We start from the raw sequence: 25,865 nt of genomic DNA on the forward strand, positions 1-25,865 counted from the left end.
AGAATCCTAAGCAGGCTCCATGCCCAGCACAGAGCCTAAGGAGGCAGGCTTGATCTCACAACCCTGAGATCATGACCTGAGCTGAAATCATGAGTCAATATGTAACTGACCGAGCCACCCAGGCGCCCCAGTACAACTCCTTTAGAAAAATATTTTGGCAGTTTCTTTCTTTCCTTTTTTAAAAATATTTTATTTATTCATTTGAGGGGCAGAGGGAAAGGGCACAGGGAGAAGGAGAAGCAGATTCCCCACTGAGCAGGGAGCCTGATGCAGGGCTTGATCCCAGGACCCCAGGACCATGACCTGAGCTGAAGTCAGATGCTTAACCAATTGAACCACCCTGGTTTAGCAGTTTTTTAAAAAAAGCTAAACATATACTTACCATTTGACCTGGAAATCTCATCCCTAGATATTTAACCTAAGAGACAAAAACACATAACCAAAGAAAGACTTCTACCTGAATATTGGTAGAGGCTTTATTCATAATGGCCCCAAACTGGAAATACTCTTAACTCAAATGTCTATCAATAGGTGAATAAATAAATTGTGGGGCATATCCATCCAGCAAAATACTCAGCAATAAAAAAACAATGAATTACTGATCCATGCACCTACACGGATACATTTTGAAATACACTGAATGAAGGAAGCCAAATACAAGGGGGTGTTCTGCAGGATTCTATTTAAGTGAGGCTCAAAAGGCAGGTTGAAACTTCAGGGATAGAAAGCGGATCTGTGATGGGGGTGGAAAACAGGGAAATTGCAAAACCTGCTGATGGGATGGAAATGTCCTACATCTTGCTTGTGGTGGTGCTTACCTGGATGTCTGTATTCATCAAAACTTAATGAATCATACACTTAAAATGTGTGCCTTTACTATGTGAAATTTAGGCCTTACTAAAGCTGATTAAGAAAAAGACCAGTATTTGCTTGCTTCGGCAGCACAGATACTAAAACTGGAAAGAAAGATACCAAAAGAGAAGTCTTGGCTCAAGCAATATTACCACAGCCTTTGTTCCAATCGGAGTTTGAACTCACATTTTCGAATCCCTTAAATCAATTTCCTAATTCTGCAAAAAGGAGACACACTCAATCTGGTCTTGTTTTGGAAAAAAATCATACAGTCGCTTATTATTCGTGGATTCCCTTAATTGCTAAAATTTATTAGTAACCCCAAAATCATTACTTGTGGGGTCTTTCTGGTCATCTATGTATGTGCAGAGGAATGAAAAATGAGTTACCCAATGTACACACTCCCAGCTGGTGTCAAACTGACATTCTTGCTCATTTCAGCCCTGATACTGTAAGCAAATGTCCTTTTTTGTCATGTTTTTCACATTTTTGTGCTTTTTGTGGATGATCTTGCTGTTCAAAATGGCCCTGAGCATAATGGTTTAAGTGTTATCTAGTGTTCTTCAGTAGAGGAAGGTTGTGTGGTGTGCCATGTGGAGAAGATATATGTGCTAAGATCAGCTTCATTCAGTCATGATTTACAGTGCTGCTTTCTGTGAGCTCCACATTAGTGTATCAACAATATTTATTTAAAATGGTGTCTAAACAGAAACACACTTAAAACAAGGTTACAAAATGTAAGACAAAATGTAAGTCTGTGTGGTCTAACCTGTGTAGGGCACAGCAGGGCTCATTCTCATTTTGATCTATACAGTTTGGCGTTGTGTCTATACTGTCAACATTTTTTTTTTTTTAAGGTTTATTTGACTGGAAGGTGAGCAAGAGGGAGAGTGAGAGAAGGAGAAAAAGCATCCTTAAGCAGACTCCCAGCCCGGTGTGGAGCCTGATTCCGGCCTTGATCCTAGGACCCCAAGATCATGACCTGAGCCAAAATCAAGAGCCAGGGACAGCCCCGGTGGCGCAGCGGTTTAGCGCCACCTGCAGCCCGGGGTGTGATCCTGGAGACCGGGGATCAAGTTCTACATCAGGCTTCCTGCATGGAGCCTGCTTCTCCCTCTGCCTGTGTCTGCCTCTCTGTCTCTCTCTGAATAAATTAAAAAAAAAAAAAAAAAATCTTTGGGCAGCGCTGGTGGCTCAGCGGTTTAGCACTGCCTTCAGTCCAGGGCGGGATCCTGGGGACCTGGGATCAAGTTCCACGTTGGGCTCCCTGAATGGAGCCTGCTTCTCCCTCTGCCTGTGTCTGTGCCTCTCTCTCTGTGTGTCTCATGAATAAATAAATAAAATATATTAAAAAAACAACAACAAAAACCCAAAATCCAAGAGCCAGCAGCTTAACCAAGTCACCCAGGTGCCCCTCAGCTTCTTTTAAATTTTAAAACTTTCACAACTTTTCCACAAACTGCTATTAAATCAACCTATTTCTTCCATTTTGTATCTATTATTTTCTTTAGATATATCACTGTTTTTTTCAATATTGGTGAATATAGAATTTCATTTTTTGAGCCATCCATCCTTGAGAGCTGTATTGTTTCCAAACATCTACCCATGGGATCAGATGTCTATTTTACCTGTCAAGGACAGCTCTGATGTGCTCCTATGAGTGACACACTTAGGCAAACAGATTTACTCTCCTGACTTTTAAAAATCCACGTTCTGGGATCCCTGGGTGGCGCAGTGGTTTGGCGTCTGCCTTTGGCCCAGGGCACGATCCTGGAGACCCGGGATCGAATCCCACGTCGGGCTCCCGGTGCATGGAGCCTGCTTCTCCCTCTGCCTGTGTCTCTGCCTCTCTCTCTCTGTGTGTGACTATCATAAATAAATAAATAAATAAAAATTAAAAAAAAAAAAAAAGCAAACTTTAAAAATCCACGTTCTCAGGCACATTTAAATTTTTTTTTTTTTATTTATGATAGTCACAGAGAGAGAGAGAGAGAGAGAGGCAGAAAAATAGGCAGAGGGAGAAGCAGGCTCCATGCCCCGGGAGCCCGACGTGGGATTCGATCCCGGGTCTCCAGGATCGCACCCTGGGCCAAAGGCAGGCGCCAAACCGCTGCATCACCCAGGGATCCCCTCAGGCACATTTAATCTGCTATACACATCAAGCTTCACTTGCATCCTCATTCATTTTACGTAAAAATCCAGTTCATGTTATCTCTTCCTGTCAACTTTGCTAAAAAGTTTTTGTTTGCTAATTTAGATCACTGTGTACTTCCTCTGTTTGGATGGACTATGATCACATAATAAACCCTACATTGCCAATGACAGGGTAAGGAAAAATTAAACACATGTTTGGACTTATATAAAAGCATTTAATACATTGATAAACAGAATAGTATTAAAAGACTGATCTCACTGATGAATCATAATTTCAATCCAAACAAGTAAGTTCCCCTTCTGGCCCTCCGCCCCTTCTCATCGTTGAGTACTCTATGAGACCTCCAATGAAAGCCCTCCAACATCTAGAGTAACTGAGAATTTGATGATTTTTTAAAATTATTATAGTACCTTATAATACTTATTTATGATATACAAGTGAACGGGGAGACTCTTATGGCGCCCTTGGGTCCAACAGGAATGTGTACGTTTCTTTCATATGAATGGGATTGCTGGTGTTCAAGTCCTTGTCAGGCACTTCTTCACATACATTGCTCTAATTTAAGTTTATGGCATAAACTAACTGAGCCATTAAAAATATCACAGTTTCAAGTGCCTTTGGTCCTTATTAAGAATCAAACACTTTATTCTTTTCTTCATTAGTTAAAAATTAAAACAAACAGCTCCTGGGGAAGTGAAATACTCCTAAAAATATACCTTTTACAATATAACCCTAGGAGGAATGCAAAGGGTCAGACACAGCACCTTCTACTCCTATTGAGCAGAATTTGATGAAATCTAAGGCATGTACAATGTGTTCTGGCTCTTGAAAACAAACATTTCCCACAATGAGCTCCTGTAAGCATTATGCCTTACCATAATACCATCATGGGGGAAACCTGATCTATTTCTAGATAGAATTTAAAATCCCAATATAATAATCTTACCAATTTACTCGATCTTTGGATGGTATCAGCATTCACTTGGAAAAGCAGGTTGCCCAGGTGTAGGAATCTCCTAAACAGCATTTTTTTGGGTGCTACTTTGAACAAGGTTTGACCTACAATTCTTGATGTGTATGATAAAATATATCTGCAAATCTCAAACTCCCTGTCTTTCAGAGATGTTTCTGTTTTTCTTTTTTTCAAGATTTTATTTATTATTCATAAGTGACATAGAGAAGCAGAGATATAGGCAGAGGGAGAAGCAGGCTCCCTGCAGGGAGACTGATGCAGGACTCGATTCCAGGACCCCGGGATCATGACCTGAGCCAAAGGCAGAAGACACTCAATCACTGAGCCACCCAGGTGCCGTTTTTGTTTTTCATTGTTCACACCTTCTTAAACTCTGCATTCATTTTGGTTAGAGGTTTTGAAGTTTCTTTAAGCCACATTTAAACAAAGCTGTGTACTTTAGAATGATGAGATTTTAGGTGTTTCTATTAAAGAGCCCCACAATATTGTAAAGGCACAAACCATATAAATATGAATTAAATGCCACATGAGGCAGTGAATTATTATATTTGAAAAGCAAAAGAAAGGTAAGAATGGAATTGAGAGAAGGAATCTGGCTTTGATGTCAATATATCAAGATTATATCAAGGTTGATGAATATAATTATCCATATGGGAAAAGTTGTATTATTTGCAGAATTTGAGTGCTGAAAAGTACACTTCAACATCATTTACTCCAAGCCTCCTCATTTTCTAGGTAAGAAAACAGAAGCCTAGAAGTCACACAACCTATCCAGGGTGAGCTAAATTAATTCTTTTACTTTTGTTTGCCCATATAAATACGAGAACTTTACTCTGATCAAGAAGCAACGCTACACATTATATAACCCAAGACATACAGCAACACAGCTCTCAATTTACCTTTCAGTTTCTGAGCAAAAAATCTGCACAAATGCAGCCATCAGTAGCAAGAACATGGGAGAAAACAGTAATTTGATTCATCACTTAAAGATCATTGTTATTTTCTGTTTTGTTGCTTTGATACCAAATTTAAGTAGGCAAAACATGTAGGTTTAACAAGTACTTGTTTGGACTGTGTCAATCAGGAATATGAGCAATACGGAGCCAATACCCTTGCTTTTCCAGAGCCGTAAGAAACAATGTAGGTCGTGGGTACCTGTTTGAAGTCAGGGCTATTTAAGGCTATTCAGAAATTTGGCATGTTCTTCTCCTCTTGGTAATAGGGTTTCTCCTCCTATCTTTGGGCCCGTTTTTTCCTAGAAAAATGAAAATAGTTTAGTGAGAAATGGATCAACATTATTTGCACAGATCACTAAAATTGGTTACCTTGCAAATGACCTACCTTCAGCATTCCATCTCGTTCCCACTTGAAGAGGCCACAGTTACTGAAACAGAACAGATGAGATTCACTCAATGGTGAAGTATGGGCTGATATTTAAAAACAACTGGGTTCACTGCACTTACAGGAAGAGAACCTGCCATCCAAACAAAAGATGAGGTAACACTCATATTACAGGTTACGTTCTAACGCTACTGAAAATACAGAGTCCAATGATTTGAGAGATAGTCTTCAGATCTTTTATAAAAAGCTAGATACTTCAAAGATGGAATATGAAATCATAGTGTAACAGGGTATGCACATGGCAGGTGATAAACACAAGAGTGGCTTCTACTGATGGGCATCAGAAAGAGACACAGAATATGAAGCTAGCCCTCTGATGCCATGTAGTTTTGGCTTCCCCCGTTCCCCTTTTCTGGAACTAAAAGCTTGTGATAAGAGAAGTTGAATCTTCCTTCTGATCTGCCCAATCCTTCCTCCCTTTTCAAACTTAAAGATGTTTACTCTCTTATTGTTCAGAGGGCCTAGAGACTTTTGTTCGAGTCCAACCCTGAGAAGAGATATGGCTACTACACAGAAAGCTTATTTTTCCACAACGTTCACTCTGCTGAAATAAAGCTACCTGCTTTTGTACATAAAGTTTTATTTGAACACAGCCATGTCCGTTTGTTTTTGTATTACCTACATTGCTTTTGAGGTCTAACACCAAGCTGGGTAGTCATGAAACAGACCACCTGGTTTATGAAGCATAATATATTTGCTATCTGGGCTTTGACAGAAAAAGTTTGCCTTGTTCTGTTTTAGATCAAGAATTGACAAGAAAAAGTCTAGAAAAGCAGTTGTGACAAAAATAATAGCACTGCCTGCAGGATGAAAAAGCATCTTGCTCTTCCCTTTGTGAATTGTACTTATTACTTATTCATGGAATTTTTCTGATACTCAATTTTATAGAAGCTCTTGCTGTTAAAATATTTCGGAGAAGTATCAATATACAAAAAAAAGGTATCAATATACAGAGAGATACTTTGAAAAATTATAATCCAGATTGTAACAATTACACAAACCAACTCCTGACAAGGTAATGAACTAGCATGGGGTCTGGAGCTCCTCAATCCCAATCAGCCCTGGAGAAACTTGGAAGTGAAGTATGAGTTCCAGGAAGTAAACAAAACACAAAATACAAGCAAGTAGGAGGTGACACTATCCTGGAGGGACATTCTTGGGAAGTCTAAGGAGATCTTGAAATTGCCTAAGACTCATTATCATATTTGATCCTTTAAGAATAAGTCAATAAAGTAAAAAAAAAAAAAAGTAAAAATCAATCTCCTATATTTGAAAATTAAACAGTATTACTCTTAGATGAAACAGGAAGTCATCAAAGGCATTAAAAAATACTTAAAAAATTTTTATTTAGGTAAACTCTATACCCAATGTGAGGCCTGAACTCACAACCCCGAGGTTGCAAGCTCCTCTGACTGAGCCAGCCAGGTCCCCCAAGAAATACTTTTTAACTATAGGCCAAATGTAATGGGAAACACTGAAGCAGGACTCCTTAGAGGGAAACATGTAGCTTTAAACACATTGACGAGGGAACAAGAAAAGTTAAAAACTAGTAAGCGGAGTATAAGCAATTAGCTGAAGTTGTCAAAAGGATACAGAGAAAACCCAAAGAAACAAGGAGGACAGAAAGATAAAGACAGAAATCAGTAAAACAGAAAGAAAATCAATAAATATGAAGAAAGCTAAAAGATGGTTTTCTGAAAAGAGAAACAGAATAACAAGACTTATGTCAAAGCTGATCATAAACAAGAGAAGAGATATAATAGCACAAAACATAGAAAGTGCCTATTAATAAAAAGGGGTAAGAGTTTAAAAACAATGAAAATTTATTAGGAACCACCATATGTTAATATATTTGAAAACCTAAATAAAATGAATTAAAAAAAAAAAAGCTGAAGCTGAAATTGGCAGAAGAGACCATGAAATTGAAATGGTAATCAAGCTACTCCTGGACCCCAAACCCAGGCCTGGAACTAAATAATTTTACAGTTGAAAACACGTCTAACTCACTTACAAATATACAAGTGGACCCTTGAAGAAGATGAGAGAGAATAGGGGTACTGGCCTCTGTGCAGTTGAAAATCCGCATGTATCTTTGGACTCCCCCCACAACTTAACTACTAATAGCCTACTGCTGACCAAAGCCTTATTGATAATGGTCAATTAACACATATTTCTACAATAAAGTCAGCTAGAGAAAAGAACATGTTATTAAGAAAATCCTGGGCAGCCCGGGTGGCTCAGTGGTTTAGCATCACCTTCAGCCCAGGGCATGATCCTGGAGTCCCGGGATCGAGTCCCATGTTGGGCTCCCTGCATGGAGCCTGCTTCTCCCTCCTCCTGTGTCTCTGCCTCTCTCTCTCTCTCTCTCCCTGCATGGAGCCTGCTTCTCCCTCTGCTTCTCTCTCTCTCTCTGTATGTCTCTCATGAATAAATAAATAAATAATCTTTAAAAAGAAAGAAAAAAGAAAGAAAATCCTAAGAGAAAATACATTTAGGTACTATACCATAGTTATTGAAAAAAATCTGCATATAAGTGGAGCTAGGCAATTGAAACCTTCATAAAATATTAGCTAATTGAATATAACTGCATACTAAAATAAGAAATCCTTGACATAACCCCCAAACCACTAATAATCCAATCAAAATGGGCAGAAGATATGCATAGACCTTTTTCTAATGACACACAGTTGACCAACAGACACATGAAAAGATGCTCAACATCACTGATTATTAGGGAAATGCAATTCAAAACCACGAGATATCACCTCACACCTGTCAGAATGGCTAGAATCAAAAAGACAAGAAATAACAAGTGTTGGTGAGGATATGGTGCTCTGCACACTGCTGCAGCCACTGTGGAAAACAGTATGGAGGTTCCTAAAAAATAAAATACAGACCTACCCTATGATCTAGTAATCCCACTACTGGATTTACCCAAAGAAAATGAAAACACTAATTTGAAAAGGTATGTGCAGCCCTGTTTACTGCAGCATTATTTACTAATCAAATTATGGAAACTTATACCTACCTACTCACACACATACAATGCAGTATTACTCAGCCATAGAGAGGACTAAGATTGTACCGTTTACAACAACATGGATGGATTCAGAGGGCATAATGGTAAGTAAAATAAGTCAGAGAAAATTTAAGAAACAAAACAAATGAGGGATCCCTGGGTGGCGCAGCGGTTTAGCGCCTGCCTTTGGCCCAGGGCGTGATCCTGGAGACCCGGGATCGAATCCCACATCGGGCTCCCGGGGCATGGAGCCTGCTTCTCCCTCTGCCTGTGTCTCTGCCTCTCTCTCTCTCTTTCTCTCTGTGACTATCATAAATAAATAAACATTAAAAAAAAAAAAAGAAACAAAACAAATGGACAAAGAAAAAAAGAGACAAAAAAACAGACTCTTAAATACAGAGAACTGGTGAGATGAGTGGAATGGATAAATAGAATTTCAGATTAAAAAAAAACATCAGGTAGGTTTTTTTTTAAATGCTAACTTTAAAAAAAAACAAACCTTTAAGATTTATTTATTTATTTATGATAGAGAGAGAGAGAGAGAGCAGAGACACGGGAGGAGGGAGAAGCAGGCTCCATGCCGGGAGCCCGACGTGGGACTCGATCCTGGGACTCCAGGATGGCGCCCTGGGCTAAAGGCAGGCGCTAAACCACTGAGCCACCCAGGGATCCCCTCAGGTAGGGTTTACGCAAAGAATGAAAGGATACTTCTGAAGGTGATGTGATCATCAAAAGGGGAGCTATTCCTTTTTCTTCTCCCCTTTGATTTACAAGTAATTGGACAACTTAAAAAAAAAAAATGTACTTGACCACAGCATACCAGGTTATCAGGGGTGAACTGGAGCAGGAAAAACAGAAGGAGGGGAGTGGTCATAGAGATGGCAGGTCAGCAACACCCTTCTGGTAGGAGGTAGAGAGTGAAGGTGCTAAGTGGGGGTCTGCCACCATCCTGCAGCTTCTTCAGCTGGAGATACTGCAGGGAAGTGTCTCCTCCTGCCTGCCCAGGGATTCAGGCCCATGGACTTCTGGGCTCACTCAAAGTCCAGAGTGCTAAGTACATACCTCCCCTTAGTTGGCCACAGCCCCCCACTCTATTTTTATTTACTTTTTTAGTGCACTCTGCCAAGAGAAACCAAAAAACACATGCTATGGTGCCACCTTCTGGAAAACAAAAGAAAGGCTCCTAATTACCAAGGGGTTGAATGTTCAGAATCAAAGTGAACAAAACTTTGCCTAAGTAAGAAAAGGGCTCATTACATCAAATGTGATGGCAGAGACACTCTTCCTCAGACACCATGACAAATCACAGTAATTTAGTATTAAAAATAAAAACAATAACAACCCGACAATTTTCCAGCAAAAGAGTCCAAAGAACATTCTGATCTGATAAAGATTTGAAAGAGCTTTTATGAAGAAATTCAGCAAGCTACAAGGAAACTTAGAAAGACCTTGGAAATAAAATTAATGAACAGAAGAACTTCACAGAAGAAATTCTAAAAAAGAACTAAACAAATTCTGGAGTGGAAGAACTAAGTAAGATGGAGAATGTAAAAGAATGCATTGGAAATACAGCAAATCAGATGGAAAAGAGAATGTGTGAGCCAGAAGACCGAAACCTAAAAATTTATGATGCAGATGGGAGAGGTGAGAGAACGAATGTTTTAAAAAAGAAATGAAGTCCTCTGAGATTCCATGTAGAAAATAGATTTCACTGGAAAAGCTCAAGTAAGAATGATGGGTATTCCAGGAGGAGAAGAGAGGAGGACATGAACAGAGTTTTTAAATGAAATAATAGTTGAGAATGCCTTAAACCTGGACAAAGTCTATGAAGCTAGTTGAACACCTTCTTATCTCAATTCAAGAAGATCTCTCCAAGAAAACTGTATCAAAACTGTCAAAAGTCAATGATAGAGAAAAAAATTTAAAGGCAACAGGGGGTGGGGTGGGGTGGGGTGGAGGTAGAAACCTACAAAGGATTAGGCTCTCAGATTTCTCAGCAGAAACTCTACAGGCCAGGAAAGAGTGGAATGACATGAAAAATATTCAAAGATTAAAAACTGCCAGCCAAGAATACTCTATTCTGCAAAATTATCCTAAATTTAGGTAGGAAGGAGAAATCAGGACTTTCCTAGACAGACAAAAACTGAAAAGTCCATCACCACTAGACCTGCCTCATAATAAGAAACACAGAAAGGAGCTCTTCAAGCTGAAACAGACAGAAATACATGAAACTCTGATTAAAGTGATAAATGGTCAGAATCAGAAAATTAATTTTTTCTGGAATATTGTATTAAACTCTTAATTATGGTATAAAGGTTAAAGCAAAAGAGCATTAAAAAGAACTATGGCTACTCCTTGGTGATGACATCACAGCACAAAGGAAATAATTTATGACATAAAATATCAAAGGAAGAGAAAAAGGACATAAGCTTTATAGGTGAAGATAAATTGCTGACAGCAGAGAAAGGAGTATTTTACTGAAGAGATGTTTTATGGAAACCTCATGGTCACCACAAAGCAAAGATCTAGAGCAGAGACGCAAAACATAAAAGACGAGAGACTAAGCAAATCACCATGGAAAACTACTAACTTAAAAAGCAAGCAGAAATGGGAAAAGGAAACAATGCGGAGACCAAAAAATCAGAAGAAGAAGAAGAAGAAGAAAAAAAGAGTAGTAAATCCTGACCTATCAATAATCATCCAAGAGTTAAATGGATTGAATCCATCAGTCAAAAGGCACAGAATGGCTAGATGGAAAGAAAGCGACCCAATCATATGCTGCCTACAGGGGTCACATCTCAGCTCTAACAACACACAGGCGCAAAGTGAAAGGATGGAATACGTTATCTCTGGCAAATGGAATCCAAAAGAAGGCAAATAGAGCCATCCTTACATCAGACAAAAATAGACTTCAAGCTGAAAAGAGACAAAAAGGTCATTATGTCATGATAAAGGGGTCAATCAATACATCAGGAAGACAGAATGATTGTAAATCTGTATGCTCCAACATCCGAGCACCGAGACATATTAACAAATACCAACAGATCTTAGGGGGAGAAACAGATAACAATACAGTAATAGTAGGGGACTTCAGTACCCCAGTATCATGATGGATAGATTGCCCAGAAAGAAAATCAACAAGGAAACATGGAAATTGGTGTACACTTTAAAACAAATGGACTTCACAGACATATACAGAACACCCATCCAACAGCAGTGAACATGCACTCTTCTCAAGTGCAGGTAGCATATCCAGAGTAGATCACAGGACAGGCACAATACTAATCTTAGCAATTAAGAAACCTTAAATCATACAGCTGTGTTCTCTAACCACAATGGTATGAAAGTAGAAATCAACAAGAGGAAAGTGAGAAGATCTACAAATATGTTGAAATTTAACAACACATATCTAAGCAGTCACTGGGTTAAAATAAAAAATTATCTTGAAACAAATGAAAATGGAAATACAGCAAATCAAATATTGTGGGATGCAGCAAAAGAAGTTCTAAAAGGAAAGTTTACAGCAGTGAATGCATATATTAACAAATTAGACACATCTCAAATAATCTAATTTTATACCTCAAGGAACCAGGAAAAACAAAAAACCAACTAAGCCCAAATTTAGCAGAAGGAAGGAAATAATAAAGATCAAAATTCTCGATAAAACATTAGTGAATCAAATTCAAGAACACATTAAAAGGATTATACACTATGACCAAGTAGGACTTATCCCTGTGATGCAAGGATGGTTCAACATACACAAATCAACAAATTTATTTTTCTTTCAAGTCAACAAATTTAATCCATCACAATGAAAGATAAAAATTACACAATCATCTTGATAGATACAGAGAAAGCATTTCACAAAATACAACACCCTTTCATAATAAAAACCTTAACAGATTGGGTATAGGAGGAACATACCTCAACATAATAAAAGTCACATATGACAAACTCAGAACATTATATACTCAAGGGGATAAAATAAAAGCATATCCTGTAAGATCTGGAACAAGACAAGGATGCACACTCTCACCATTCCTATTCAGTACAGTACTGGAAATCTTTGCTAGAGCTAGAGCAATTAGGTAAGACAAAGAAATAAAAAGTATCCAAATTGGAAAGGAACAAGTAAAATTGTCACTATTTGCTGATGACATATCTTATATGTAGAAAATCCCAGAGTCAGTCCCCAAAAAAAAACACTGGAGTTAATTAACAATATCAGTAGAGCAGCAGGATAAAAAATCAACACACAGGGCAGCCCCAGTGGCTCAGCGGTTTAGCGCTGTCTTTGGCCCAGGGGCAGATCCCAGAGACCCGGGATTGAGTCCCACATCCAGCTCCCTGCATGGAGCCTGCTTCTCCCCCTTCCCGTGTCTCTGCCTCTCTCTGTCATGAATAAATAAATAAAATTAAAAAAAAAAAAAAGATAAATAAATAAATAAAAAAAAATAAACACACAGAGATCAATTGCCTTCCTTTACACTCAGGATATACTCAAAAACAATAAAAGGCTTAGTAACAAATTTAACCAAGGAAGTGAATGGAAATCTACGAGACTTTCCTGAAAGAAACTGAAGACACAAATGAATGGGAAGACAACCCACAGTTCATTGATCTGAAAAAATTAATATTGTTATAATGGCCAAACTACCCAAAAGAATCTGCAGACATTCAATGTAATCCCTATCAAAATACTAAAGGCATTCTTCAAAGAGAGAGACAGAAGAACAAATGAACGCAAACTCTAAAAATTGTGCAGACCCAGGGAAGATCCTCAATAGTCAAAGTAATGCTGAGAAAAAAGAACAAAGCTGGAGACATCATGCTTCCAGATTTCACATTATACTACAAAGCTATCGTAATAAAAACAGTATGATATCGGCACAAAAATAGATATATTGACCAGTAAAACAGAAGGCCCAGATTTAAATCCCAGTATATATGGTCAACTAATATTTCAACTGCTATTCAACATAGGAGCCAAGAATATCCAATGGGGAAAGGACAGTCTCTTCAACCAGCAGTGCTGGGAAAATTGGAGAAACACAGTCAGAACAAGGAAATTGGACCATTATCTCACATCCCTCACAAAAATTAACTTGAAATGGATGGAACACTTAAATGTAAGATCTGAAACTATAAAACTCTTAAAAGAAAATGTAGGGGAAAAGCTCATCAACATTGGTTTTGGCACTGATTTTTTGAACACGATGCCAAAAGCTCAAGCAACAAAAGCAAAAAATCAACAAATGGGACCACATCAAAACTCAAAAGCTTCTGCATAGCAAAATTAACAAGTAACAGAATGAGGGCAGCCCCGGTGGCGCAGCGGTTTAGCACCGCCTGCAGCCCAGGGCGTGATCCTGGAGACCTGGGATCGAGTCCCGCGTCGGGCTCCCTGCATGGAGCCTGCTTCTCCCTCTGCCTGTGTCTCTGCCTCTCTTTCTCTCCCTGCATCTCTATGAATAAATAAATAAATAAATAAATAAAATCTTAAAACAAAACAAAACAAAACAAAAAAAAACAAGTAACAGAATGAAAAAACAACCTATAGAACAGGAGAAAATGTTTGCCAGTCATCTATCAGATGAGGGGTTAATATGCAAAATACATATAGAAATCAGTCAGTAACAACACACTGATAAGCTAAAGGATAAGATCATAAAATGAAAAAAAGATATCTACTCACAATCTTGGTAAACTGGAAATAACAAGAACTTTCCTTAAGTTGGTAAAGGCTACACTTGGAGGAGAAATCTGTGAAGGATATATTCACTTAAAGATAAAGAAATGAAAGCCCATTATCATCACTATTATTTAACAAAGTATTGGAGGTCTGGCCAACCCTATTGGGAAAGACAAAGAAATAGAGGGTATTAAGGATGAGAACAAGACAGGTAAAACTGCCTGTTTGTGGATGATGAACTACATAGAGAAATTAACAGACAAATTACTAGTTTAATAAGAGTTTAATAAGCTTGCCAGAGGCAAGATCAACATATAAAAAATTTGATAACATTTCTCTACACCAATAAGCAACAACAAAATACTAAAAAATAAGTTGCCATTCACAGCATCAACAAAAACGAGATTCATCTAAGAATTAATAATATTCAACATCTGAAGTGGAGATAATTCTAAAAATTAATAAAAGCCAGAGGATTAGATGAATAAATGGAAAGATACTTCATGATCTTAAAAAGGGATGACTTCATATATAAAGACATTATTAGTCCCCACAAAAGACATTATTATTAGTTTCCACAAAATTGTTTTATTCACTTAAATGTGATCCTAATTCTACTTCTGAGTGGGATAGACCTTAGACAAGTGCTTTGAGAACAACTAGAAAAACTGAATGGAATAGATATCCTAAAGGGAATATCAACCAATGCTCCACCAATGCTCCCAAGGCAAAAGTGGCCACAGAAATTAGTTAGCTCATGGCTCTAAGATTATATCCTGGTTCTGATTCCCTAGTTCTTGTCCCAGCAACTCCAGGACATTCAGAGAAATGACTTCTGTCATCTATTCAACAAGCATTTGTCAGGACCCACCATGGGGTGGGCACTATACCAAGTATTGGGGATAAAGCAGTGACGAGGGAAGGGTCCCTTCTCTCCATGAGCTTTTAGAGATGACCCGGAGCTGTGAGAGGGATGGAAAGAAGGCCTGACCCTCAAAATGGACTGACCAATGTTCCAGTAGAATGGCATCATATGGGAACTGGAAAGAAGGTTAAAGAACACCAGGCAATCCTACCTGCAGTGCTTTTTGGGGAGCCTATCGAGGGAGATGCTTCTGTTTCCACAGGGACACTTGAAAAACCTCTTTATGCCGTCATGCCAGTGGTAGTCGTGCTGCTCACTGATGCAGGTCTCCAAAGGCTTCAAGTGGGTATAGGCGCACTGCATATAATCAATAGAAGGGTACACATTTGGTCAAGAGCTTTGAAGGAGAAACTGGCTGTTAGGAGGGTGTTCTGTTCCAGAGAACTTCTGTTTTCTTACCACCACCCAGGTAGCTATGAGCAGAGCTTATCTGTTTTCTTACCACCACCCAGGTAGCTATGAGCACCGCCTTATCTACTAGCTGTGGTGATGCCTATGATTTCTCAAGTCTTGCAGAATGATGCCACTTTTTCTTGTGTTTGCCACAATTTTGGGGCAGGAATGAAGTACAATAACCTTCTGTAACATCAAGACAAAAGCACTGGGAACCTCTCAATAGCTTCATTAGGTCTGTCCTAAATTCACTCCAGTTGCTTGGTTATAGGACACCGACAGTGGGGCCTATGCAGTAGCCCTTGCATTTCCTCTTAAAAAGCCTCAGAAAAGGATGTAAGCTTATAATTACTCCTCTTTCACAGGCAGCAAAATCAAATGGAGATGATAATAATTGACTTGTAATTCTGATCCTCAGAATGACTGAATAAAATAGGAACAAAAAGCAGCACCATACTAAGAGAACCTCCCCAGTACTTCTGAAGCCCTCCCCATGCCCCCTTCCAATCATAATCACTACCCTGCTTTCTAACAGCAGAGATTCATTTGTCTGGTTTTGTATTTGGCATAAATGGAATTGTATGAGACATTTAAATGAAAGGAAGGAAGGATATGAAGGGTGAACGTCGAAACAGGTAGGTGCTGGGACAGACCATATGGTTTCTGGTAACTTTTGGTTCTGGCAGCCTCATAAAAGTACAGAGCAGAGTGGTATGCCAGCTGTAGTAGGTAGAACAGATGCTCCCGCCCAAGACATACATACCCTACTCCCTAGAACCCATGAGCATTTTAGATAACGTGGCAAAGAGGGATTTTAAGATTGGGAAATGATCCTGGATTATCAGACGGGCCCAATGGAATCCTAAGGGCTCTTAAAAATGGAAGTGGAATACCATAGGGAGGCAGTCAGAGGATGTGATAAAAGGGCTGGGCCTGCCATGGCTGGCTCTGAAGATGGAGGAAGTGGCTGCAAGCCAAAGAATAATGAGTGGGATCCAGAAGCCTGGAAAGGCAAGTATATGGATTCTCCCCTAGAACCTCCAAAAGGAACACAGTCTTGGCTGACCTGGATTTTAATCCTGTGAGACCCACAGAGACTACAGAAGAGCAAAATAAAAAAGTTGTGTCTTTTAAAACAATCAAGGTGGTGGTTATTTGTTTGGGCAGCAATGGGAAACTAACACCAGCTATGTCCTTAGATTTGCCATTGTATCAGCATAAAATCTGTTAATCTGAAGTAAAACTGTTACTTATTCTGAACTTTCAAAGGCAGCCCTGCCTTTTGGGGTGACAGCTGGTTCAGGGCCATCCTCTAAATGTAAAGGAGAGGGGATCCCTGGATGGTTCAGCAGTTAAGCATCTGTCTTCGGCCCCAGGTGTGGTCCTGGAGTCCTGGGATTGAGTCGTACATCAGGCTCCCTGCATGGAGCCTGCTTCTCTCTCTGCCTGTGTCTCTGCCTCTCTCTGTGTCTCTCATGAATGGATAAATAAAATCTTAAATAAAAAAATAAAAAATAAATGTATGTATGTATGTATGTATGTACGTATGTATGTAAAGGAGAGTCAGAGGTTTGAAAAGGAATAAAGACAGAGAAAATTGTACTTGGTAAGCTAAGCCTCTTCCTCCTCTTATGTATGCTTACAAGGAAGATTAGCCAGGCAGTATAAAATGAGTGGTAATGAAAGGATACTGTTGCAAGAACTATTTTTTGGTCCTATTTGTCAATGTTGATGGACAAGGGTATTATCATTTTTCTAATGGATTTAGTGTAAAAATTCTGCAAACACTGAAAATAATGCAATTTACACTTTGCCTTGAGATTCAATTTAGCAAGTTAAGCCCTGAGTAGAAAGGAACAATAGTAGTTGGTCATAACATGTGATGCCAAAGAAAATCATACATGTCCCAGGAATGTGAACCACGGACTATGGATGTGCTAGAAACTTGAGAAGGACAGTTAAGAATAACTTGGATCCAACGTTCAAGGCTTGCCTGCAGAACCAGGAGCTGTGGTCAAATGAGAGAAGAATCTCACTGCCACTGCTCTGCCACCAGAGCTCAGAGACCAAGTCAGCTGGCAGCCAGGTCCTTGGCTGTCGTGAACCACTTGGTTTCCAGCCTAATTAAATGACCTGTGCAGGACTCCAGTCACAAGACATGGCCCCATATCCTATATATCTCCATGTTCTGCTGAGTCACAACAGCTCAGAATAGGGCCCAGGGTTAGAACCATCTCCTCCACTCACCGTCTTGCATGTCACTACTCGACATTTCACTTCTCTGATGCTTCTCATCTTTTCTTCCATTTGTTCTTTTTTCACCAATGGCTCAAAATAGCGTTCTTGCAGCTCAGCCTCAGCCTGGAAATGACAAGGCATACAAGAGACCTTGCACCAAATCCAACTTGTACTCAGGCACCAATTCAATAATAGTAAAAACCACCAGAGACAAGCTGTTATGAGGACACCTGATAAGAACTCAAAGAACTGCAAACCAAAAGATGATCATAAGTAGACATAAGCTCTTACTTTTTCCAAGAACTGGTTTGAAGGCACCTGGTGATTTTTAAAACACGAAATACAAACTTAAATACTAACCTTATTAACAGCGTCATCACATTGAGTGTGTGCACCAGAAGGGAATTATTTCTCCTGTGCCCGTATAGACTCAAGCTATGGAAGGTATTCAGTGCCTCTCCACTTATGACAGCCGAGTCTATTTGATACTATTTTCTAGACCGAGCACTTGGCAGGAGCCATCCTTGGGTGAGGGAAGAGATATTCAGAGCTCGGGAGTTAGTGCAGCTGCACAAGGCCCAAGGCTTCTGGTGGATGCAAAGACCAGGAGCTCAATTCTGCAACCTCTCAGGGATGGCCTCGGCACCTCTTCGGGCCAAGTTTCTGGTCTGGTAGAGTGGTAGGATACACAACTGTCTGATTAGTCAGTAGTTTTATCAAAAGCACAACATTCAGAGCAGAGCATTCAGAGTACTGGCACTAATGGAGACACCGTAAAAATTGGTGGGAGCCCTTGTTTTGTTATCCCAATGATTGCTACCCCTCCCTGCTACTCGCAGGGACCAGGGAAACTGCACCCGCAATGCACCAAACAGTCCCTTGATATGAAAGGATTCATTTGACTGTTTTAGAAGGCACCCATGTGGATGAAAAACCCCATTATAACTCTCAAAACTAACTGCTTTATATACGACCCTACAACATTTGTGCATCATTCAAATATACATTGAATATACCAAGAGCACACTAGGCAACTCGTGTGTATAGAGGGACAACCATAGTTTGGTGTGTTCAAAAGGTTCCCTGGAGTATTTATTGTTTAAAAAAAAAAAAATCACACTGTCAGAGAAACAGACCCATGGTATTTAAGTAACCAAAAAAACCCACACCTAAGAAGGCTTCATTTCTATTTGTCTTATTTACGTTTATAACCCAACCCTCTGACAACTTTCTTATTTCTTCTGGGATAGTTGTGCCTACATGTTTACGTAATCAAATATATATTTTTAATATAAATATTTCCTTTTCTCATTTTTACATTACACATAGGATATGGATACCCTTTTTTGGGAAAAGCTTATTTATTTATTTGAGAGAGACAGAGTGAGAGGGTAAGAGTGGAGGAGGGGAGCCAGAGGGAGAAGCAGATTCCCCGCTGAGCAGGGAGCCCAATTCGGTGCTCAATCCCAGCCTGGGATCATGACTTAAGCCAAAGGCAGATACTTAACCTACTGAGCCACTCAGGTACCCCTATACTGATATTCAAAAGAACAGCTATAGTGGCAAACCACTGAAAGATAAATTCAAAGCTATACCTAGAAAGCAACATTTTTATAACATCGATGTCTATTAAAATTAAGATAAATGATATTCTTCACAAGGACAGAGGCAAAGCTAAATTCTATCAAGAATGTTCCTGTTCCTTGAAGTCAACTCAGACAAAACTATGTCTTGGCTGAGGTCGAAGAAATAGATTCTTCTTAGTCCCATGACAAAGTGCGAGTCTGAAGGGCAGCACTATCATTTTTGACCTTTTTTTGGCTTTTACCTCTTTGAGTATTCCTGTGTGCTTTGATTTTGCTTTTAGAATTTTCTGAAATTCTTCAGATTCCAGGTAGGTAAGTTGTTCTCTCCTTTTTTTCCTGGCAGGCTCCAACTCATCTTCAGCTAGAGCAGAAAGGAAACAGTAGCCGTCACTGAGAAATTTCAGGAAGCCAAGGAGCCTCATGGACTCAGCTTCTTCCTGTTCTCTCCATCTCTGACAACAAGGCCCTTCAAATTTAATTTACCCCAATCGGTACCAGCAGAGAAAAACTCTTGAGGAGTGAGCTGACAAGTAGGCCCTAGCATATGGGGAATGGCAGATTTAACCACTGGATTAGAATCTCTTCCATTCTTAAGACAGGAACAGACTATGATGATAAGTAATGTCAAGAAAACTCCTTTTTACAAACCGATAATAAAATGTCACCGCCAACTTCATAGTTTTTAAAATAAAAATAGCAATTTGGAAACAAATTCTACTTCTTTCAAAGTAAATCTTTATACTAATATATCTCTGTACAAAGATCTAATAAGTAATCATTTTCTTATTTATTTTTAAGATTTTATTTATTTATTCATGAGAACACACAGAGAGGCAGAGACATAGGTAGAGGAAGAAGCAGCATCCCTGTGGGGAGCCGGATGTGGTACTCGATCCCTGGACCCCAGGATTATGTCCTGAGCTGAAGGGAGATGCTCAACCATGGAGCCACTCAGGCGTCCCAAGTAATCTTTTCCTTAAGCTTTTAGATTGTGTATAATTTCACTTCAACTTAATGTGATCATTGAAAATGGTGCCCCAGTGGCACTAGCGGTTTAGCTCCGCCTTCAGCCCAGGGTGTGATCCTGGAGACCGGGGATCGAGTCCCACATCAGGCTCCCTACATGGAGCCTGCTTCTTCCTCTACCTGTGTCTTTGCCTCTCTCTCTTTCTCTCGGTCTCAAATAAATAAATAAATAAATAAACTAATTAAAAAAAAAAAAAAAGGTCAATTCCAGTTGCAGAAATTCTATTTAGGTACTGTAATAGAGGCAAATTTAAGTAAAACAAAAACTTCTGGTATCAGGGATGCTGGTTATGGTTTAGAACATCTTACAGATGGCGGCGGGCTTCCCACTGCTAACTCTAAAACCCACAGTACCGGGATCCCTGGGTGGCGCAGCGGTTTAGCGCCTGCCTTTGGCCCAGGGCGCGATCCTGGAGACCCAGGATCAAATCCCACGTCAGGCTCCCGGTGCATGGAGCCTGCTTCTCCCTCTGCCTGTGTCTCTGCCTCTCTCTCTCTCTCACTGTGTGCCTATCATAAATAAATAAAAATTTAAAAAAATAAAAAATAAAAAATAAAAAAATAAAACCCACAGTACCTTCAGGAGAAAAGTTGTGGTTCTTTTCTACACGGTCCTTCACTCCTAGGACATCCTGGGGGTCCTTTTGCTTCTTTTTAATGCTGTTTGGGTCTGTTTTTGTCAGAATCTGGCCTTTTGCTCTTAATTTGGTTATAGCAGCTAACTAGAAAAAAGATAAAAAATCTTAATGAGACAGTTATCTAAAGCCCTGTACCCCTTTTCTAGTTATTAACGAGTGAATTCTATTCTCAAATATAAATTAGCAAAATATATCTTCTCTTTATAACATTACCCAGTTATTAAAATTTTAAAGTATGGGATCCCTGGGTGGCGCAGCGGTTTGGCGCTTGCCTTTGGCCCAGGGCGCGATCCTGGAGACCCGGGATCGAGTCCCAAGTTGGGCTCCCGGTGCATGGAGCCTGCTTCTCCCTCTGCCTGTGTCTCTGCCTCTCTCTCTCTCTGTGTGTGTGACTATCATAAATAAATAAAAATTAATAAAAAAAATTTTTTAAAAGTATGGAGACAGCTCTATAAGCTAATAAAGTTTCAGCTTACTTAAATACCAAGTTTAAAATCATTACACTAAAAAAAATAAAAATAAAAATAAATAAAATCATTACACTACAGCCTTCAGGACCCATAGAGGAACCACATAAACACTGTGGAAGTTTGTTTTACAATCAGACAGAATCAGGATAAGATTCTAGCTCTGCTACTTACTAGTTTGTAACCTTATGTAAATTACTTAATTTTTCAGCCTCAGGTTTTACATTTATAAAATGGAGATGATAGTGTTTAGTAGGCTGTGCAGATGAGAGAATGTGGGCAAAGCACGAATCTATACAGACTAAACAGCATGTGTGTATATACCACAAGCACATGTCCAATCGTTTTGTTTTACAGGGCTTTTTGTTTTTCTACACCTGTGGTGGGGCTTGGACTCATGACCCAAGATCACAGGTGCTCTTATCACTATCATTACTGCAGGTGCAGCTCTGGCTTATGACTAGCCTTTGCCCTTCAAGTGGTGATAGTGGCTAACTAGGACAAAGAGAAGACAGGCTCTTACTGGGGCTCGGGTTGACTCACGAAGTATTTGAAAAGTGGGGCTCTGAGCATGGCAATCAGAGCAACTTAGCTCCTGTGTAAGATTTCTTTCAAAGAAGGATTCTGTAAATCACCATTTTACAGTCTTGTGTTAATAATTCCCAGAATTTGCTTCCCTCAGGCCAGCCAGAGTTTAGAACATCTCCCTCAGCCTCACAAGGAACAGTGTTGAGAATGGGTAACGTTCTTGGATTGAACCAGTGGCATTATGTTGATGCCATTATCACTTGATATTCCTTTCACTCTAATTTTCATGATCAATAAATATCTATTACTCTCTTTCAACTCCAGCTATAGCCTACAGAATGCAAATTCAAATGTTAAAAAAAATTGATGCCACTCACCTTTTTGGCTTCTGCTAAAGCACTCAGTTTTGGTCTTGGTGGTGGTGACTCATCAAAAAAGAGAACGTCATCTCCTTCTGAGATGCCTCGCCCCAGCTTGGGCATCTGTGTGGCTGGTGCTCCTTCCAGGCTGGGCAACACAGCCGCCGTTTGCAGAGACTGGGAAGGGACCCGTTGAGAAGAGGGTGTCACGGCTGGGCTCTTGATCCCACTTGAGCTTTGGAGAAATCTTTAAAGAAATACATAGTCACAAAATATGCTGACTGGGACACTGTAGATAGGCCACCAGCTGGTAAGTAGTCACTAGTAAAATAGCTGCTCCTCCATGGTCAAGACCAGCACACACTGAGAATGTGCGGGCTTTCCTAACTCTGGTAACTGACTATTCATTGCATAAGCTCTTGTTGTTTTAGCAATTTAGAACTGATTTTTGCCAACTGGCTTTCTTGTGGGTGCCTCTCAACAGAACATAGCCCTGAAGGTGAGATGTGTGCTGTATTCCTAGCTCTCTGGTTAGCTGGGACCTTCAGAAACTCATGGAAGGTCTCATTTTAGTTTACTGGGAAGAGGTAACACACAGGATATATGTGAAAATCCTTCACAGAAAGACATAATTCATATGGTGACTTATTTTGTAAGCAGTCAAAAGGGCTAATGAAAAACAACAGGTGCCACAAATTATGTAGTCCAGAACTCTCATTTTACAGATGAAGGAATTGAGGGCCAAGATCCTACTGCTTGTAAGTGACAGGCTGATGACTAGTTCCAGAGATATTCCATCAGCACCTCAAACTCACCTGCCTGAATCCAAATCTATGCTCTGGATTTTTCCAAAGAATTTCCTGGTAGCTTAAAGTGGACTTTCCTATTTATTGAACCATCTACCTTTCAGTGGCCCAGATCTGGGGCAGCCTAACTGTTTTAACTAGGGCAGAACAGGTATGAATGAGTCCAAACCTGACTCCATCACCAACCAGCTCTCTGGCACTCAGTTACATCACTCATAAAACAAGGATAACAGCATCTCACAGACTATGGTAAGGACTAAAAGAGACACCGTTGATTTGATGTATAGCATGTGCTCCATACCTGTTAAGCATCTCTAAACTGATACTCTTATCACTATTCTGATAACTTGAGTTTAAGAATCTTTGATTCATTTACCTTCTGCACCATTTTCCACTTGTTTCTGCCTCTAAAATGACTCTCCACTTTCACTGCCTCACTTTTATCATTTATGTGAACAACTGTAAAATCTATTTACTGGCTTAGCCTGTACTTAAAAAAACTAACTGTGGTAGAACTAAAAAATGAGAGATAGAGGTCAACATGTGCTTTTCCCTTTCACAATACCCTTTTTAAGCGTTCCTTCTTTCCCTTCTAACCCGGGGTGTTGGGGTGTTAATTACTATAACTTGTACCACCTGGTCTCAAATTCACCAGCGTGAGTCAGAGATACAGAACCCGAAAGGCTGTGTTCTTAGGTTATGTTAAAATTGCTTTGGAACTTTCAAAGTTAAAAAGCTATCTAAGCATCTAAAAATTTAAAGCCACATTTTGGAAATCCATTAAGACGTTCTGAGGATCCCAGAGATAAACTATCTAAATAGGAAATATTAAACCCATTATTCTTACCGTTTTTGTATTTCTTCTGACCTCTTCTTCCTCATCTCCAGCATGTGCTGCTTCTGCTGCTTTAAGAGGGCTGATGCTGAGACAGACTGGAAAGCAGGTTTCGGGCTTCCTGTTATCCCTGAAACACAAGCCACAGACTGAGGGGCTCCGAAGGGCTGTGGGAACGCAGGCGTGGGCACAGGAGCAGGGGCAGGCTGACTCTACCTGGTAACTTGGCTTTGGCTAAATGTTGTTTTAAGTTTCTGGCTCCAAATGTAGGCAAGTCCATCAGTTCCTTGAATTCCTCAGAGCAAGACAAGCTCTTCTGGGGTATTCCTGGAATATACAAACATCAGCTTTAGAGGACTCAAAGTTCCAACAGTTTGAGATTATATGATGTTACTTTTAAAACTCTGCATTCAGGGGCAGCCTGGGTGGCTCAGCGGTTTAGCACCGCCTTCAGCCCAGGGCCTGATCCTGGAGACCCAGGATCGAGTCCCATGTCGGTCTCCCTGCCTGGAGCCTGCTTCTCCCTCTGCCTGTGTCTCTACCTCTCTCTCTCTCTGTCTCTCATGAATAAATAAATAATTAAAAAAATAAATAAATAAAAAATAAAACTCTGCATTCAGGGCAGCAGCCGGGGTGGCTCAGTGGTTTAGCGCCACCTTCAGCCCAGGGCATGATCCTGGAGACCCAGGATCGAGTCCCATGTCGGGCTCCCTGCATGGAGCCTGCTTTTCCCTCTGCCTGTGTCTCTGCCTCTTTTTCTGTGTCTCTCATGAATAAATAAAATCTTTTTAAAAAATAAAAAAAATAAAACTGCATTCACAACCCAGTCATTTGTAAATGAAGTACATGGAATGCCAAGAGAAAAAAAGAATCCTTAGCTTCTAACATCAAACTAATAGGACTCTGAAGGCATGACAAGCAGATCTTATTTCAAGTTATGATTAGAACACCAGTCTGTGGGATCATTTCATACACTATGTCTGGAACGTGCACTATGGGTAGGGTCTGTGCTAGGCCCTCACTACTGTTAGGAACAAAGCCCCAAGTGAAAAGGGCAGAGGTGTCATTCTTTGAGTAAGATCTGTTTTAACAAGAAGGTAACGATGGGTTTGGCCAGGAACCTTATACTACTGATTCTAATGCTGGACATTAAGAGTTAGACCAGATATATCAAAATTTAGGGAATCCCTGGGTGGCTCAGCGGTTTAGCGCCTGCCTTTGGCTCAGGGCGCGATCCTGGAGTCCCCAGATCGAGTTCCACGTTGGGCTCCCGGCGTGGAGCCTGCTTCTCCCTCCTCCTGTGTCTCTGCCTCTCTCTCTGTCTATCATGAATAAATAAGTAAAATCTTAAAAAAAAAAAAAAAAAAGAAAGAAAAAAATTTATACAGCATCTACGTAAAGACTCAGCTATGATTAAAAAGATGCTTTCCTTAAGATGCAGCCAAGCAAGCCTGATTGCTTCAGCTTAGGCCACATTACTCGGTAACTATAGTGATGACTGGGTATTTATAATTTAGGGCATGAACGACTGTGACCATTTTCAATCCTAAAGACTACATATTTAAGGTACAGAAAGAAATATAGTATTGAGAAACAAAGTTACCAAGTTTTTGTTGGGTTTCCTGAATGATCAAGTCTGTCCCCTTAACCACCAGATTAGTCAGAGTGGTTTGAATCTTCTTTTTAGGAGCAACAGCAGCCGCACTGAAATGACAAGAGTCACCCCCCCAAAGGACAGTCACTAAAATCTAATGCTCTGATGAAAGCACAGAAGTATTCATTTATTACAAACTGTCGAAGCTTCTCAAAGCACTATATAAGGAAACTTTCTTAATACCATAGTCCTACAATATAGGTGCTGATGCATCATGTCAGGCAACCTCCAAGTTTGGTGAAGGCCATTCTGGAAAAGCAATATGGCAAAAAAAAAAATAAAAAATATGCCACCACTTTGATCAAGCAGTCTGGAAAT

General features: G+C 39.9%; 2 protein-coding genes across 16 annotated transcripts in view; one reads left to right on the top strand and one right to left on the bottom strand.

Moving 5' to 3' along the window:
* The window catches only part of UCMA (upper zone of growth plate and cartilage matrix associated), a 34,799-nt gene extending 14,899 nt beyond the window's left edge, over window positions 1-19,900 (top strand). Inside the window, exons 5-6 of one of the 2 annotated variants that reach the window (XM_077897210.1) lie at window positions 4,716-4,756; window positions 19,578-19,900. In XM_077897210.1, the coding sequence (XP_077753336.1) occupies window positions 4,716-4,735 (20 nt within the window). In that variant the 3' untranslated portion in view covers window positions 4,736-4,756; window positions 19,578-19,900. Of the gene's footprint in view, window positions 1-4,715; window positions 4,757-5,837; window positions 5,974-19,577 lie in introns of those variants that run through there. The other variant, XM_077897211.1, reaches the window with a different exon arrangement.
* The window catches only part of MCM10 (minichromosome maintenance 10 replication initiation factor), a 106,406-nt gene that overhangs the window by 63,192 nt on the left and 17,349 nt on the right, over window positions 1-25,865 (bottom strand). For 7 of the 14 annotated variants that reach the window (XM_077897201.1, XM_077897204.1, XM_077897203.1 and 4 more), the window contains 10 exons: window positions 25,497-25,597; window positions 24,110-24,220; window positions 23,906-24,023; window positions 22,271-22,499; window positions 20,838-20,982; window positions 19,477-19,595; window positions 17,658-17,771; window positions 15,169-15,314; window positions 5,322-5,364; window positions 3,201-5,235 (listed from right to left, as the gene is read on the bottom strand). In XM_077897201.1, coding sequence (XP_077753327.1) covers window positions 5,152-5,235; window positions 5,322-5,364; window positions 15,169-15,314; window positions 17,658-17,771; window positions 19,477-19,595; window positions 20,838-20,982; window positions 22,271-22,499; window positions 23,906-24,023; window positions 24,110-24,220; window positions 25,497-25,597 — 1,210 coding nt within the window. In that variant the 3' untranslated portion in view covers window positions 3,201-5,151. Of the gene's footprint in view, window positions 1-3,200; window positions 5,236-5,321; window positions 5,365-15,168; window positions 15,315-17,657; window positions 17,772-19,476; window positions 19,596-20,837; window positions 20,983-21,087; window positions 21,291-22,270; window positions 22,500-23,905; window positions 24,024-24,109; window positions 24,221-25,496; window positions 25,598-25,865 lie in introns of those variants that run through there. The other 7 variants (XM_077897198.1, XM_077897196.1, XM_077897195.1 and 4 more) reach the window with 3 other exon arrangements.

Source organism: Canis aureus, chromosome 5, assembly GCF_053574225.1.
Source record: "Canis aureus isolate CA01 chromosome 5, VMU_Caureus_v.1.0, whole genome shotgun sequence".
Lineage (NCBI taxonomy): Eukaryota > Metazoa > Chordata > Mammalia > Carnivora > Canidae > Canis > Canis aureus.